This window comes from Anticarsia gemmatalis, chromosome 24 (assembly GCF_050436995.1).
Source record: "Anticarsia gemmatalis isolate Benzon Research Colony breed Stoneville strain chromosome 24, ilAntGemm2 primary, whole genome shotgun sequence".
NCBI classification, from domain to species: Eukaryota; Metazoa; Arthropoda; class Insecta; order Lepidoptera; family Erebidae; genus Anticarsia; species Anticarsia gemmatalis.
In genome coordinates, this window is record NC_134768.1 from 8,899,340 (window position 1) to 8,917,140 (window position 17,801).

Consider the following 17,801-nt stretch of genomic DNA (forward strand, 5'->3'; position numbering starts at 1 on the left):
TTATACTTAAGTGTTGGGGATTCTGTGGCTATTAAAACAACGGAATTGATTTTAAAAAGTAGTAGTTAGTAGGTAATAGCTATTATGAAAGAATTAAGATTTTCGCAGCCAAGTGGAAGTCGTGGTTCTTACATCAAACAACCGTTTAAATGACAACCTGTGTTTATATGACGCAAAAAACCCCTATGATCTAATTTCTTTTCTTCAAATTTTGAAATCGACTGACTACTTTTCGGAGCCTACTTAAGAATACTATTGCTTAGAAAATGCTACGCTAATTCACCAATCAGTCAAACAATAATATTGAAAATTATATACACTACTCTTACAAACATATAAAACCATTACGAAATTATCACCCCGCTCAGATCAAACAGAAAAACAAAAAAAAATTGTTTGGGACTCTTACCTCATATTCAGTATCACGTTGCACTGTTGCAGCCACCTCCAAATTCCAGTATCGAAAGCTTATACTTTACCTAAAGTTTACACTGTTTCAAAAATGTCTAAATTTAATAAGTACATAAAAACGCTAACTTCCTAGCCACAGATATCACTTAGACTATATTAAAGGACAGACAGCAGCAATTAAAATGTTCTCGTCGAGCTCCACATCGCCTAACATCGTTCTTGCTCAGTACACATCATTTTATAATCTTACGTTTTAGCTAACATACAGACTTTTTAAATGGCTTAATTTGCAGCCTTTGTCTTGTTTTATGTACTTTTTTTTTTGAATGGACAACTCCCGCACTAAGAATTGCTCTTGTGTCGCGGGAACTTTTACAAACATACAAACAACGGACACAAAGCACAAACAGACCCGAAACAATTATTTGTGGATCGCACAAATAATTGCTCCGTGTGGGAATCGAACCCACGACCTCCCGACACAGTGGTATCGGCGTGGCGACCTAATCCACTGCGCCACGGAGGCAGTCATGTCTTAAAATTAAATAACATCTGAAAGGAATTGTACGCGTCGCTTTTTGTATGTGAATGGTAATAAATTGGGATGGAATTCGGCGTATTAATATCTTCATGATATCTATTAACAGGACACTTTTCTTAATGGGATATACTTCTACACAGGTGAACTTTGGGGCAAAAGGCTTGTTTAATAACAAAACATTTCATCAATAGAATTAAAATATATTAAAAACAAAAATCACTTAAAACGTAACATTGTAAAGCTCAATAAAAATCTGAAGACATCAACATGATTACCGTATATAAAAAACACAATTTTGACCGAAAAAAGTATCGAAACTCCTAAGCCATTTACGACAAAAGAAAGAAAGAATATTCGAAATTCATGACTTAATGAAAATCGTGATTTACAACATGCACTTCTAAACGCATTCAAAACTTTCCAGGGCGTCTAAATGTGACAAGAATAAACTAATAATAAAATGTCCAGCATAATTTCATGGTGTTAGTACTAATTTTCAATATTCTTCTGGCGTATCTCCGTTTAAGACGAAACTGTTTGCTACTGATATGAAGTAGATCCACACTGTAACAAACAAAAATACAATTATTTAGAAACATAATAGTTGAACGAATATTTTTTAAAAACAACTCCTGCACTAACAATTTGTCTTGTGCTGCAGAGACTTTTACAAAACATACAAACAACGGACACTAAGTACAACCACACCCGAAACAATTATTTTTGGATCGCACAAATAATATAATTGTCCCGTGTGGGAATCGAAACCCCGACCTCCCGACGCAATGGTAGCGGCTGAACCAATGCGCCGCGGAGACAGGCATTCTTTCTTTTTGTGTTACCGGGACGCGATACGACTGCGGCGAAACCGGTAGAATAAATGTTAAAACTAGTGGCCGTATTTAGCTTTGCCCTGGATATTCCTTACACAGGTACTTTTCTCGGAAATTAATATATCTATTAGTGAAATAGCGCATGAAAATTCCTTGACTTTTTCTTCTTATCATATGGTTAGTGGTAAACCTAGTGTCAAAGATGTTCAAGCGCCCGAAAGGTTTTTGACATGGCTTAACGAATGTTGTTATTCGTTGACTGACAGATGGACAAACGCGTCGAGGGACTATGTTTTATAATACGAGTATATAATGATACGAAAAACCGTCGCATCTTGTTCTTCGCTGACACATACGTAGATATATAATAGAAATATAAGTAGAACACAAGTATATGAGCAATTCAAAGTAAATAACTTGAATCGTTCATTTCTCTATTCGAATAATAATTATACGAATCAAAAGTTTAAAAGTTCCCTAATTAACAACAAAACAAAAACAGAAACGTTTTAATTAAATTATTGTTTCATCCACAAAAACTCATACAGTTACACGCGGCGTGTTGGTAAAATCCTATTTCAATTAGAACTTGGGTGGGATTTGGCTAAAAAATGGACTTTCTACCCTCGGCCGGCTAATTTAATGCAAAAGTTCCGCCCGGATTTAGAACTTCAATACGTGGAATAGTCTAAGAGCTTGGTTTTTGTAAGCAGCATTTGTAATCAATTTTCTTGGTTGCTCTCGTATATTTGATATTTTACAAAATATTTTGCTTATGAACGTCTAAATGAGTGTATGAATGCATTTTGTAAAAAAATATAGCATTGATATTTTAGTTCGTAGTAAAACTTAATATTAAACCGTCAACTTTACGACATTTTTAGCGATTTACAAAATAAAATTAATGTTAAAGTTTTACTACCAACACTTAACCGACAAATAAAATGCATTTAAATGAACAACCAACCTATCATGCAAGCCAACCAAGTTACAAGAAAAATACTCACAACAAAATTGCAAATTAGCACCATAATCAACGTCCTAGCTCTTAGCCTAGCATAAAAGACAATATCCGGTACATTTGTGTAGCAATATGCTCCGTCGCTATGTATGTTTGTATGTATGTATGTATGTGTGTGGCTTACTCTGCCTTCAGACCTGGTGTTTATGTACCAAGTCGAGGTATTTTCATATAGCCTGTTGTACTAAGCGATACTAAGGTAGGGTTTATTTTCGGGTTTAATACAGGGTTCGTGAGTTATTTAGGGTTTTTTGATGTCTAGATTTTTTGGATTGTAAATACAAATCATTAAGTATTAATATGATAAATATTTTTAATGAATATCCAATTATGGCAGTTGTAGACTAGAATTTTATAAAAAACTAGCTAACGCGCGCAACTTCGCTTGCGTCATATAAGAGAGAATGAGTCAACATTTTCCCCGTTTTTGTAACATTTTTTATTGCTACTCTGCTCCTATTGGTCGTAGCGTAATGATATATAGCCTATAACCTTCCTCGATAAATGGACTATCTAACACTGAAAGAAAGTAGTTCCTGAGATTAGCGCGTTCAAACAAATAAACAAACAAACAAACAAACAAACAAACAAACTCTTCAGCTTTATAATATTAGTATAGATAAAGGCTCTGAATTTTATTTTCAGGGTTTTTTTTTATTTTATTTGTTTGGCTTTTGGCTTGATCTGGGTTTCAAACAAAGGTGATTGACCCACTGACCCAATAAAGGAAAAAAATGAAAATTTAAATAATTCAGTATATTTTTTTCTTAAAATATATCTTGTAGCCGATAAAACTTAACAAGATTAAAAATAAATTAATAAGTCTAAAAATATCATCCCTACCGATAAAATTATGTAGGTTGACTAAAAAAGTAACAATTTCCACAGTATTACCTGCCGGCACACAATATCCTAAGATTACTTAGAGACTGGTTCTCAATCTTTCGTAACTGGAGTATTTAAGTATTTTCTGTTATACAGGGTGTTAGGTAGACGGTTGTCCAAACAAAACTTTCTAACGGTTTCTGAGGTAGGTACACTTAACGGTAGTTTATCTTTTTAATAATAGCGTTTGATCATATAATCATGACAGTTTGAATAAATAAACTACCGCTTAATGGAAGCCGGGCATTAGTCTTCTCAGCCAATCAGCCTGCGACCACGGCGAGTGCAACTTGCGCCGAAACGTTAGGCATTTTAAGGTAAAATGCGTGTTCGCGTTAATTCCCGTATTCTATTATACATTAAACATGCAACGCGAGAGTTTAAAAGTTATGATTAGTCAATCTGGTCTTGCTCAACCACAGAGAGAGACTTGGTGTGGACTGCTGCCGACGTGTTAGCTTTAATTTAGTCTTGCCGTTTCAAATATATGAAACTTTGACTTCTCTAAATTGAGCTGTTTTGTTGTAATCATTGTGCAGCAAATTCTATACAGTAAGAACATTTTGTAAAGCTTTTTGCACATCATTTTAGAGGACAGAAGCTGACGAACTTGTTAGGAAAGTTGAAATCCTCTATACCTATAACATGTTTTTTTTTATAAGGTTTATTTATATGATAGTGTAATGGGTGATATTATTTTGTTATCTATGAAAAGAAAATTCTGTGTAAAAGAAAATAAGGCTATGTTGAGAAACAGTGTCCCAGTTAATATCGTGAGGTGTAGATTTTAATATACATTCATATGAAAACGAGCACGGTTGCGATATTGATGTCATTCAATATACGTGTAGAAGCACTAAGAATATGTATGTATGTAAGAATCTTGTACTAGTAAATGTGAAGCAAGTTTGAGTCTCGAGTTTAAATCCTAGTCCGGGGAAAAAAATTGTAAAGCTTGTATTTAAAAATTTTCTCTTACTCGGGGTTTTACAGTTGGGATCTTAGGGAGCCTTCGGGATATAAAGGCTTTAAACTTCCGTGTCTAGAATAGTGCACAAACCGTCGATCTTACGCCTGAGCTTTAGTCGGTAGTCTACCGTCCCACCGGTATTATATTGCATTAACAGAATATCCGTGTAGTAATAACTAACAGTGTATATCGATATCGTCTAAGAACATCGTCAGATGTGATGAAATAAAGAAAGCGATACAAAAACGCATTATTTTACTGTAGGAAATTGGGAAAAAATGTTTCCACTGGTTATTTTTAAGAAACAACAAGAAAGTAGGTTTTACAAAAAAAAACCGTTTGTAGTCTCAAACCTCTAGACCTGTAAAGATTTTCTAGTCGATAAGCACGAGTGTTTGCTCTAAGCCCGGTTGTAAATTTATCTAAGCATATTATGTATTCAGAAGTATACAAGTATCTTTATCAGTTGTCTGGTTACCAGCACAAGCTCTGCTTAGTTTCGAATCATATGACCGTGTGTGAGTTGTCATTAAATATTAATTAATTATTATTATAATTTAACAAATGTTATATACTTACTAGACAAATAAAAGAAGTAAGCAGTGAGAGTGAACGCGATAGACACCCAGTCCACACGTAGTATACAGAACTTGGAGGCGGAACAGTCGTAGCCGAGACCAGCTATCACCAGGTACCCCAGCGCTATGGCTATCAGCATCAACCACACGAACAACTGCACGAAACCTTCTTCATTCTGTAATAAATACAGGTATATTTTTCACCTGACCACTAGAGTGACGTATAGAGTTTTAAACCCACCCAGAATTTTAGTGATGTACACCACATTTTTAGAGCGTAGATATAACTTTATTAAGTTTATATTTTTCCTTTCATATTTTTTAGCAGGGATAAAATTAATTCTACACTTACAATCAAATCACCCAGAAGTAGAAACAATCCAGATACTATGAACAGCATTGATATCACAATAATAGCCCACTCCAGAATATTTGGCAAGTAGTCCACGAGTGTCTTTATTATACCTCTAAAGTCAGCTGTAACAAAAATAAAACCCTGAACCTATTTTGAGAAAAGACATGGTAAAGACCCAGTATCAACATTGTTTTGAAAAGTCATCCCCTAAGTCGGTGAAATAGGGGATGAGATTTAGCATGTATCAGTTAGTTTTCTTCTAACTGATGGCGCGCCGGCCATTATCGGCAAAAGCAATAAAAAGATCCTTCGCTATAAATACATGCAAGCACACACTGTCCAAAACTATGCCTTGGCATGCTACAAAGCTCTTAGGCATAGAAAACAGAATACCTCTTAGGGATATTGGGGAATCCTTAAGCCAAAGTATACTTTGAAACTATGTTCCGTTAGGTATTATAGATAAAATTTTATATTATAGTATTGGTGTACTAACTTTTAGTTTCAGCAATCATTTTAGTGATGAGTTGTGCATCATGTTTGAAGCCAACCTTTGACATTGACTCCAATGCGCATAGAGACGCACATCCTGTCGTCTGAAATACAAAATTGTGTTGAAAACAATCCTTTATCATTATCACTAAAACTAAAACTATACACGCAGTAAGAATAATTTAATGTTGTCAGATGGAACATAAAAAAACTACAAAAAAGGCAACCAGCTGATAATCATGTAGGTATTTGGTTCCAGTGAAACAAAGCCTTTATGTGTATAATTAATTATTCACATTATTACACATCAGTTAAGATACACTAATTACTAAAGAAATTGTTAAAATATACAAAATACGACACGAAATACTTCAGAATTCAGCTTATTTTGGTAACGAATAAATGTTCTTTACATTACACATCCAAGTCAAAATGCAAGCAAAATAACGACACTAGTATGATATAAACATTAGCGTGATCGCATCGAGGGACACGGTAACATCTGGCTCAAATGTCATACGTGAGGATGTAGATATTATACATTACATTGTTGTATACGTATGAAATAAAGGTAACATTTTTGCTGAATTTGAACACTGTTGGGTTGAAAATGCTGGGTTTATCAACCGTTGGTTAAATATCAGATACAGTTTAATGTGAATCCCTGATAATTTTTACTTCTGTATTACTTTTTCTCTTGGAACTCAAAATGGTACTACTGGTATGGATACTATTTGGGGTGGAAGCAATTTGTACAAGAAGATAGCTATAGTCTACTTTTACTGAGTTTGTCGGCCTAATCCTGTGGCTCGGTTTGTCGCACAAAGAATGAAGTTGGAATAAAACGGGCCAGTTTCACAGATTAAAAATATAAGTGTCAGATAAACATATCCGTTAAATAAAGTGACAACATAATTGTACGTATGAAAACAACTGTCCAAATTCTATCATGGATATTCAGAAGTGGTGAAATGATTCTGCGTATTTCATAAACTGGAAATATTTTTGAGACTATTTTAAAATAACTCAACTTATACTAACTCACGTAACTTTGTTTTAAGGTAAGGCCTTGAATTAATTACACACTTAACAAAAAATACAAATTTTCCACCAACAAAACAATTATCCCAAGGACCGGTGTCTCCGTTGCGCATAAATCATATTCAACATAAAATTATAAATCAGACGACACATAAGCACGCAGTAATAAATAAGCATAATACTGTAATTTTCTTATATTTTTATATATTTTATATAAATATTTTGTTTACGCGACTTGAAAAAAACGTAAAGATAACTCACTATGGTTAATATAGCTATAAGAAGAAGGCCAATCCTCAAAGTTATGCAAACACAACACACTTGAACTTCAGGGAATATCTCACACATGATTTAGGTTTTTATTTAACATTTACAATTAATATAACATTTTTTAATTATTTAATTAACATCGTGACAAGGAATTTGTTTACAAATTGACAATCTCAAGTTGTCAATGAGCGAAGCAAAGACAAAAACGGTTGATTGCAAAATGAGGTCAACAATCACCTAATATAAATGACCTAGAATTTAAATAGGGCCAAAATAAATTGTAAAAAAATATCAATCTCTAACTAATAACTCCGCATATTACAACGAAAACAAACAACGAATTTAACTGTATAAAAATCTATGGCATAGAGCAAAAATACTACAAAAATGTTTATAAAGTAATACTACTAATCGTACTATAATTTGAGCTCAAATCACAACTGAATGCATTTTTATCCAGAGAAAAACGACAAATTTACTTTGAAAAATATATTTATTAAACTCTTACCCCAGTAAAAGCCATTCAGCAATTAAGGCCAACTTCAAGACAAAGTTTTAACTTTCAGCCAATCAACAGCACTTCTTTTCAAGTTTACGTTCATTATGATACAACAAGCCGAAAACTGTTCACAACTAGTAAGAAATACGCGAACACTGAAATATAAAATGTTAATATACACTATCTCTGTGGTGCAGTTGGTAGTGTATTCGACTAATGATCATGAGGTCTAAGGTTCCATTCTCAAGGGCAAAGTACAAGTATTGGTCTTTTCTTATTTATGTCAGAATATTTCTCAACGGTACCCCGGAATTGGTAACGTGCCTGGTAAATGGCAATATGCTCACCCCCTACTACATGGATCTAACAATGTTACCACGCGATACGTGGACGAATTTCATACACCTTTTCCTATGCCTATATACCATGTATATAACAGGCGTGATGTTATGTATGTAAGTATAACTTAATTATACCACTGCTGACTTAAACTCCTTTTTAAATAAACGATCACGGTAGTAAAGTGGGGTTTAGGGACCTGTTATTCTACTCTAACGTTTCTTTTATCGTTCTTAACTTCTTACTAAAGAGTACTGGGATTTGATTACAAAATGCCTGCCAAGAACTACAAAATACTTACAAATACGAAGGATTTACACCTTTTCTATTTGAAAGTTAATATTATGATAATTGCTGCAGTAAGGTATAAGTATTTATAGTTATATCAACTCAGTTGTGCGCGCGGCACTTTGTGTGCGTGCGCTTGTAAATATACAACTGTCATTTGTGTGACAGTGACGCGCCAGTCGTCGTCCGAGCAAGACGTGTCCATAACGCTTTTTCTTACGGGTACAGTCGTTACAAAAATGTCCAGTTCTTCACGGAGAAAGTGTTTAAGGAGTCAGGTAAATATTTGTTAGTTTTAAATTTAGATATAATTTATATTTATTATGATTCTATATAAGAAAAATTATGTCCTTGTTGATGTTTACGTATTATTGTTTTAGACTCGAGAAACCATTGCTAAGGTATACGATTTTTTGAAAAAAGATGCGAGAGATATATTGGAACTAGTAAGTGATCCAGTTTACAGTGCAAGTCCAATTTTAATATCGAAACTAAGTGAACATTTAAATAGCGTACGGAAAAGAACAGCAGTGGCAGTGGGGGTATCAGAGAGAACAATAACTAATATATTGGCTGAAGGAAAGGAATCTGACTCTAAATTTAAATCTCCGCATAAAGACCGTAAAAAACGTTTAAAGAAGTTAGAATTAGACAACTTTAACGTTGATGTTATACGTTCCACTATTCAAAATTACCATTTAGAATATCGCGAGTTACCTACCTTGCTAAAGTTGAAAAGAATATTTCAAGAGAAACTTAATTATGAGGGAAGTATTTCGACTCTGCGTACAGCTTGGTAAAGTTGGGATACAAATGGCGAAAAACTGTGGATAACAGACGTGTTATTATAGAGCGGCATGACATCCAAAAACTACGATTTTCTTACCTGAACAACTTACTTAGATATCGTCAAGAAAATCGGTGTATCGTATATACAGATGAGAGCTATATCTTAACTAATCATGTGCAAAACAAAGGATGGGGTAATAAAGATGGACCAACTTTAAAGAGAAACCTGTCGAAAGGGCAAAGAATTATCATTGTGCATGCTGGTTCAGAACAAGGTTTTGTACCTAACGCACTATTGACATACAAAGCAAACAGTGTTTCCGGTGATTACCATTCAAACATGAACGCAGAAAACTATGAAAAGTGGCTAAAAGAACGTCTAGTACCGAATCTTCCACCTAACTCTGTGGTTGTGCTTGATAATGCCTCATACCATAATGTTCAAAATGACAGAGCTCCAAATTCTAATTCCAAAAAAATAGAAATGCAGAGATGGCTGACAGAAAAAAATATAGCTTTTAATCAAGATATGAAAAAAATTGAACTGTATGATTTGATTAAAAAAAATAAAGAAAACCATATCTGTTACAAGATTGACGACATGCTGCAGCCATATGGCATAAAAGTTCTTCGACTGCCACCATATCATCCTGAACTTAACCCCATAGAAAATGTGTGGGGAATTTTAAAAAATTATATTGCTTCGCATAATATCGACCAAAATGTGACGGGAATAATGAAACTAATAAATTAACGTTTGAATCAAATTGATGAAGGGATGTGGGGTAATACTTGTCGACATGTACAAAAGAAAGAAGAAGAATACCTTAGACATTTTGACATGGAGTCAGAATTTATGACATTTTGTTAATTCATAATTAACTTAGGTGACAGCAGCGAATCCGAAAATTCATCATTCGTTTTTTCAAGTAGCGATTCAGAATAATAAACCTTGAATTAGCAAATTATTGTTTTTTTTAAGAACCCGTGTATAACCCGTAAATACTGTATTTGTATTTGTACCCGACTGTACCTTTTGTCACGCACACAAAGTCACTGTAATATGTACAAGGTTTACCCACACATAGGGCCGCGCGCACAACTGAGTTGAATTATGTATACCAAAAAGCGTGACAACACAAGCAGCCACATGCAACATGGCGGATGTAAAGCATCTGTCGAGACAGTGACACGTGTACACTATGCAGAAACACACGTGTGACGCCAGGATCAACAGTGTCACCCATATGTAGAACTGCAGGAGAAAGTTGCGGCAACGTATCTGAAAGTTTTTTTTTTTTTAAAATAAATCTGAAAGATGAATACGAAAATCATACCAGGATTGTGAGTAAATTCTGATAATTAATATGAAGATGATGCGTACACGCAAAAACTTTTAGTAGCATTAAAACTGGCTTAGGAGGAGGTATACGTGCAGTAGAAACTAAACAAGTCTTTGCAATAGTTAACAATTAAAAAATAAATCATTTTTTCAAAGCAGTTCAGATTTTGTACAAACTTTGATTTCATACTTCAGCCTTTTAAAGACTATTTTCATGGTTTTTGACATCTTCATGCTAAACTTGAAAATCGGACCGCAATTTCACTGTGCGCAAGCGCAACAGATAAAAAGACAAACTATCTCATTTTTTTAATAGTTTGAATATAAGAATATTGAGAGCGAAAGCGATATAATCCGCTAAACAAAGTATACTAAACACACTTCTAAACAAGCTAAAGGTCATATAAAATGTTCTAAAGCACACCTTAACCAAACTGGACCATCCAGCGATAAGGAACAACGTAGTGATCATCCATATCGTCATATTGCTCGCGAACCACAGCAGGTACCTCTCGTTCTTGTCCGCCCACACCAAGTACTTGACGTTCGCGAACAATGTTGTTGATACTATCTGAAATATGTGGCTTTTAAATTATTTAAATCAACTACTAGATAAAGGGAGAAAAATAAGAAAACCCGACCTCAGCAACATATTTATATACAAAATAGCAAGAAAGAGAGACAGAAGATAATCTGTTTTTTATCGTATGGATTGTTGGCAACTTAGTTAGTGTCCAAGAAAAATCCTCATAGCCATTTGCGGTCACTGGTCAGTAAACGATCTATAGGTTATTGTCGTGGACATTCAGTATTGCCTACGCATTTAGTGGGGTCATAAAGGGGTAGGTCATGAACGGGTAGACCAAATTAATAGTAGTTAATAAATTATAGATGATTATGAAAGTTATTTTACGCTCTTTACTAAGTGGCCAGACTATTATCGTCGTTCCATTGGTATCCTAGATATAATTTGTCATTAGGTTTTGGCAATGGAATAAAAAAATCGAAAATTAAAATGCCTAATAAATCCCTAAAGAAACTTTAATCCCTTTTTCATAATCTAACCGTAACAACACTAATTTGTATACACCCATGCACCATGTAAATAACCCACACAACTTCATGCTGAAACCTTCAGAGAGTAAACAGTAATTCAGTTGTCACTCATCGTTATGAGTGGCACTTGATGAAGGTTCAGGTCGCGAGGTCCCGTGGGTCCGGGACCCTCTCCCAAAGGTTTTATCCTCAAAACTTGACATATCACTTGTTATTATTAAGATTGTGAGGAGGTTTGTTTAGGTAGGCAGGATACGGTTGGTTTTGTAAGGTAGTTTTATGGTTAAGTTAGCTAGTTAATACATTAGGTGTTTTTGAAAAAAATGTTCTAAAGGGTTACCTACTAAAAAATGCCTTCTCTTAGAAAACTTTTTTCTATATCACATATAAACATAATTGTTATGTAATATACAAGTTATGATAAAGTAATAAAAATACAAAAGTAATAAAATTTTGCTGTTAGGAATAAGCATTTAAAAAATACAGTGAAAACAGTATAGAGAGGACGTTTTGTAAAAAAACTACTCCTAAAACTGTTGTCTTAAAGTCACGTCTCAGCATTGAAGACTTCTAAAAGTTTTTTATACAATAATTTCGACTTAACTTTCAACAATTATTTTTTAAGCTCTCTTAAGAACGCCGATGATCAGCTCAAACGAGTGAAGTAAGTGATACTAAGAATAGTAATTTTTACTTACCAGTGCAACAACACTGATAATCACCACTCCTACATTAAGACGTAGACATCTGAAACAAGTCTTCAACCTCGGCAGGCGATGTAGACACATTTTCAAAAGCCCTTACATAAGAATCCGTAATTTATACAAAATATTCGACATTAACTAAACATTTTGAAAATACGATGTATTAAACTTATGTCCTTAGAGCAGTTTTAATAAATATTAACTATTATGTTCAAGTGATTCACTTGGTAATTCCGCTAATCTACAGGACATTAAGAGAATAATATAAATTGATCTAGTTTGTGTATAATTTCAGTAATTGTTTGTATACAATTCTTATCAAAACTTATCAGTGAACGTCAAAATTGTCATGCAAACATTTGACATTTATATTTTGTAAAAAAGTTATTTTGGCTCTTTACCAAATAGGTTTGAACAAATAACTAGGTGTAGCTTTGTTATATGAATTTAAAATAGTAATAAGCACTTGAAGTTATTTTGATGGGAAAAAGGTAACTAAAATGCATGCCTGAAATAAAACGAAAAGCTTTACGTGTCTTAAATAAGGGACAGGATACAGAAATAAGCATGCGAGGCCTGAAAACGCTTAGGAATGTATGCTTTTAATTTCAATCAAATAATGAAAAGTAGTCCCCAACCCGCACTTGGCCAGCGTGGTGGACTCAAGGCCTAACCACTCCCTTATTACGGGAGACCCTTGCCCAGATGTAGGACAGTAATGGGTTTAATTTATTTAATATAAACTAAAATAAAAATGTCTTCAATTTCACAATTTTATTTACACATCGACATAGAACAGTAGACGTTGCAAGTACATCATCAGATCACAACTCCATCATATCACCAAGTTACTGCTGGACAAGAACTGCACCGACAGCCGAAGACTGTTCGTCACTATTACGAAGTACGCAGTCACTGGAACAAGAACACATATTTAAAAGACAGATAGATAATACCTCTAAACAAATAAATTAGATAATAAATAAAACGTGAAAGATCTTTTAAGTTTATGAAGCACAAGGACAAAATAATGTTCAGATCAGTGCTTGACTAGCACATGTATTTGTCTCAATACATTTAAAACAGGTGATTGATTTTCTTATGTAGACATATAAGGGCATAAAAATGGATAAACACAGTAAAAAAAGGCCTATTTGAATGCCTGTAGGTCATGGAAGAAATAGTACTTGTATAGTCTTGATGTAACGACTTATTCACTTCAGAGTTTGAAATTATTACGTGGATCTAAAAGAACACCGTCAATCGGCCGTCTTTTAAATAAGCAAAAGCAGGTTAATTTAATGAACTTTAGAAAAAGTAAATAAAGCTATACTCACAAAGAACATAACACAGTATCATGATACAGAGCACGCCGCCCGCGAGGTAACAGTTGGTGTGCACGAAGAAGCAGAATATGGACAGTATGAGGAACATGAGGATCACGGTGCCGCTGTACACTATCGCTCCCCACTGGTATATCTCTATTAGTATCGGTATGTTCTGCAATATAAATAAAAAATGTTAATTTCTTCGATTCTGTTGCAAAAGGTTTCCTGCAGTTTTAGTCGCTCGAAGCCAGTTGTGCCCCACAGGTCGGTAAACGATCTGTAGGTTAAGTAACCATTAGGCGCGGTCAATCTATAGATGGGTGACCGCATAGTGGTATTTGAATTGAGCATCTCCGTGCTTCGGAGGGCACGTAAAAAGTCGGTCTCGGTTGTTGTCAATTAATATAACAGTCGTTAAGCCACGTCAAAGGCCTTCGGGCGGCTTGAACACTGACACTTGACACTAGGTTGACCACTAACCATACGATGAGAAAGAAGTTTGAGTGCCCCATGTCAGGAAAGATTTGACCACGATTTCAAAAGATCTAGAAAAATGAGGATCATGGAAACGGACCCTTGCTTATGAGAGGGATAACACAGGCTAGCATAACCAGTGTAAGGAACAGAATTAAAAAGAATCATTAGTGGACGAAAGTATAATTAGTTAAATAAAATAATATAATAATGAAAGTATAATTAGTAAGAATCATTAGTGGCGATTTAGAAAAAAAGGGGAAGGGCCCCTGTTTTTCTAAATCGCCAAACTGCTGTGCTTATGGTCGATGTGAGGATTCTAACACGCTAGGCACTAGAAATTAAACAAGTGTTCCACTGTTGTTTGCCGGTGCTCTTATGCGGCACAACATAAAGCTTACATTTGAATACCATAGTTTGAGTTAGAGTGCACTCGGGTTTGAGTTGGCTTATGTGCGACGATCTTTAGTAGACTACTAGCTGACCCGGCAAACGTTGTTTTGCCATAAAAATTAAATAAAAAAACACTGTCCAGCGGACAAAATTGTGAGTCTAAACCATTCTCAGATCCCCTTGAACACACACGAAAAAAATCATCAAAATCGGTCCAGTCGTTTAAGAGATGTTCAGTGACATACACACTTACAGAAGAATTATATATATAAAGATTAGTGACTCACACAACAAGCTCCAATCAACAACAACACGCTGACAACACAGAGCATGATGGACGCGATACCGAGCGTCATCTGCGCCGTCATCTCGGTCATTGAACTGTAGTTGGACAGCACCGGGTTCAGGTCCCAGAAGCCATGCGAGTGGGACACGTTTGGAGCGAAGAGGATGCCGATTATCTGGGAGAAGTAATAAAATTGAACCATTTCAAATTGCTTCAAAAGAATAATTGGTTGAATGACCTTCAAATCTCGCAGATAGAATAATTCAGGTAAGGTAGGATTATAATCTGAAGTAGACTCAAAATATGTTCTAAGTTAAGTAAGTTCTTATATGGACATATTTGTAAACCGCATCGCTATAATAAATCATTTTTTTATATTATATACTCTAGAAGAATGCCTGAATGAAAACAAAATATCCAAGACAATACACTTTTTACCAACTCGGAATAACATATATTAGAATACTTCTCGCATGTGTATTTCTGTCCTTTAAAATTTGCTTTGGCAATAAACGCTTTAAGAAAAAATCTAGCTAATAACTTCAAAAATTCCACCCAAACGTTTATCTCAACACTGCAGACTTTAAAATAAAATTCATTGCAACAAAACAGTGAAAAATACTCCCCTTTTATACAAGAGAACACCGTCTAGACACATTATACCTCCAGTATAATGCTATGTTACTGCATTCGCCATTTTAAAGGTACCCGTTAAATAAAATTGAAATCCTCAAGAATTTACAGCCAATATACATTCAATTTTAACACTCGAAAAGATTTTTATGGTTTATTTTTCAGTCTCACCAGTTTTGTTAGGGTGTTCAAGTTTTATAGCTTTTCAAAATTAAAAATTATTTCAATGAGTTTACTTCTGATAACATTTAACTCTATTTATTGTGACAGCAAGGTCTTGAAAGGATTTACCAGGTTATGACATTTACTTTCACTGAAATAGCACTTTAAGGTCGTTTTTATAGAACCAGCCATTGAAATAAAAGAATATCCAAGAACGATAAGGTCAATTTGGGTAACTTTGAATCATTTGGGTAACATTGACAGTGGGAATATGAACTAGATTCGATTATTTTTTCATATGAAAGCAACACAATTGATAAAGGTTTATTTTAGTTTTGCAAACTTTTATCAATTGTAATAATCGAAACTAGTTAAAATTCCCACTATCAATGTTACCCAAATGATTCAAAGTTATCCAGGTTGACTGTAGTTATAAGGTACTTACAAAAGAGAATACGGCTATCATCACGGTACCAGCTCTAAGGAAACAGCAAAAGCAACAGCTTATAACTGTCGGCAACTTATCCATCCACTTCATTTTGACAATTTATTAAACTTCTCTTTTTGAACAACTAAATATGTTATAGAAAAACCGTTTATTTATTACATTTTACAGAAATTTTAATTGCTTTGGTAAAATTTTGACAGAATATCTGCGTGGAAACAAATTTGACAGAGAGATGGGGAAAAAGAAATATATTATTGTGTGTGTATGTAGTTTGTATTGTCACCTGTCTGTAGAGTGTGGCTGATGAGGGTCCTCTCTTGTAGAACAAGGCCGATTCAAGATAATCTTAGATATTGCTTCCGAATATTCCCGATACAGATGTCAAGGTAAATTGTTTGTGTTTTTAAGACAAAGGAGAATGAATAATGTAAATAGAAACGTGTCAACTTCTAGGTGGAGAAAGGTGATAAATTGTAAATTACGACAAAAGAATAATAATAAATGTTTTTTAAATACGTTCAGCTTCGGACATGTAGCTACAAAAAATATCAGCTCCATATAGAATATTATACAATTATACACATTTTAGTTCATTAAAAGAAGGTTATTACGTATGATCACCCATCCACTTCCAAGCCGAGATAACGTAACTTAACTTGGTCCAATGATTTGGCCATCTCGTGCCCTCAATATTCTCAATCTATTTATCCAAAGTGAATCATCTACGTCCACCATGATACATTGAGCAATGAACCGTAAAATGTACAATTACCTTTCCATTTAAAGGATCGATGGCCAGAGTTTATCGTGCAAAGGTATGTTTTGCCTGAAATGTTTCAGTTAGTCGAAGTTTGTAACTTCCCGTAGTGAAGAGAATCATGTAATGCTAAGGTTTTTATATACATATATAATATCAAGCCTGGTTTACCCGGATTAGTATGCAGAGGTGCACGAAATACTCCCACTTTTCACTATTTACAATGTTAGTCTAGACTAACATTGTACTAGTACAAGGGGCAAGCCTTTTGCCATTTACCTAACTGTAGGCTTCAATTGAGAAAAAATCTAATATAATTTCGAAAAGACTATTAAGTACTTTTGCCCGAACTCGGAATTAAACCCGAAACTTTGTGATCAACAGTCGGGTACACCGCCGACTGCGCCACAGAGCCAAACTTTTCTTATTATTGAGTTTTAATTTTAGAAAAATCAAAGAAAATCAAATCAGTAACAACTTCAATTTGAACAAAAAAATTTGGCTTCCAACAAAAGAGAAGGTAATCCCAGTTTTTCATTTTTAAAATTGAATCAATATTTTCAGAAGCACTTTTGACGACAGCGTCGTGTCGCAACTAGATTATTGTGACAGCAAAACTTTTATAGTAACGATGTTAAATACTTAATAACTTATATAACTTTAAGCTTCTTCGATGATAGAGGAAAAAATGTTGGCGCTCTGGGAATTTAAAGTAAAATTTAACAAATATTATAGGTATTTTCTGACTTCACAAAAAGGAAAACCACAATAAAATTTGCGATTAAAATAATTTCGTAGCCACATCAGCCATGCATAGTTGTCACTCATAGATCTCTTGTGCACTAAGAAAGTATACTTATATGGTTGTTAGTTCCAAAGTTCATGAATCTGGACGCACGAAATTAT

The 17,801-nt window shown here is 34.3% G+C and overlaps 2 protein-coding genes across 4 annotated transcripts; both read right to left on the reverse strand.

Moving 5' to 3' along the window:
- Positions 1–1,042: 1,042 nt before the first annotated feature.
- Positions 1,043–12,726, reverse strand: LOC142983683 (uncharacterized). 3 transcript variants are annotated; one of them, XM_076130675.1, is made up of 5 exons: positions 7,906–8,112; positions 6,091–6,190; positions 5,592–5,716; positions 5,241–5,415; positions 1,043–1,516 (listed from the first exon to the last, which is right to left on the reverse strand). In XM_076130675.1, the coding sequence occupies exons 1-5, from the start codon at positions 7,918–7,920 to the stop codon at positions 1,449–1,451; spliced, it is 483 nt and encodes a 160-aa protein (XP_075986790.1). In that variant the 5' UTR covers positions 7,921–8,112; the 3' UTR covers positions 1,043–1,448. The 3 variants fall into 3 exon arrangements, 2 of the variants coding, with proteins under 2 accessions (XP_075986790.1, XP_075986789.1); XM_076130674.1 differs by lacking the exon at positions 7,906–8,112 and adding an exon at positions 7,389–7,578 and having other exon boundaries at positions 1,046–1,516; XR_012960105.1 differs by lacking the exons at positions 1,043–1,516; positions 5,241–5,415; positions 5,592–5,716 and adding exons at positions 10,435–10,594; positions 11,079–11,225; positions 12,409–12,726 and having other exon boundaries at positions 6,129–6,190; positions 7,906–8,051.
- A 523-nt stretch (positions 12,727–13,249) lies between these two features.
- On the reverse strand, positions 13,250–16,228 carry LOC142983405 (uncharacterized). Its single transcript, XM_076130241.1, has 4 exons — positions 16,136–16,228; positions 14,897–15,070; positions 13,752–13,914; positions 13,250–13,329 (listed from the first exon to the last, which is right to left on the reverse strand). The coding sequence occupies exons 1-4, from the start codon at positions 16,226–16,228 to the stop codon at positions 13,250–13,252; spliced, it is 510 nt and encodes a 169-aa protein (XP_075986356.1).
- Between the last annotated feature and the right edge of the window lie 1,573 nt (positions 16,229–17,801).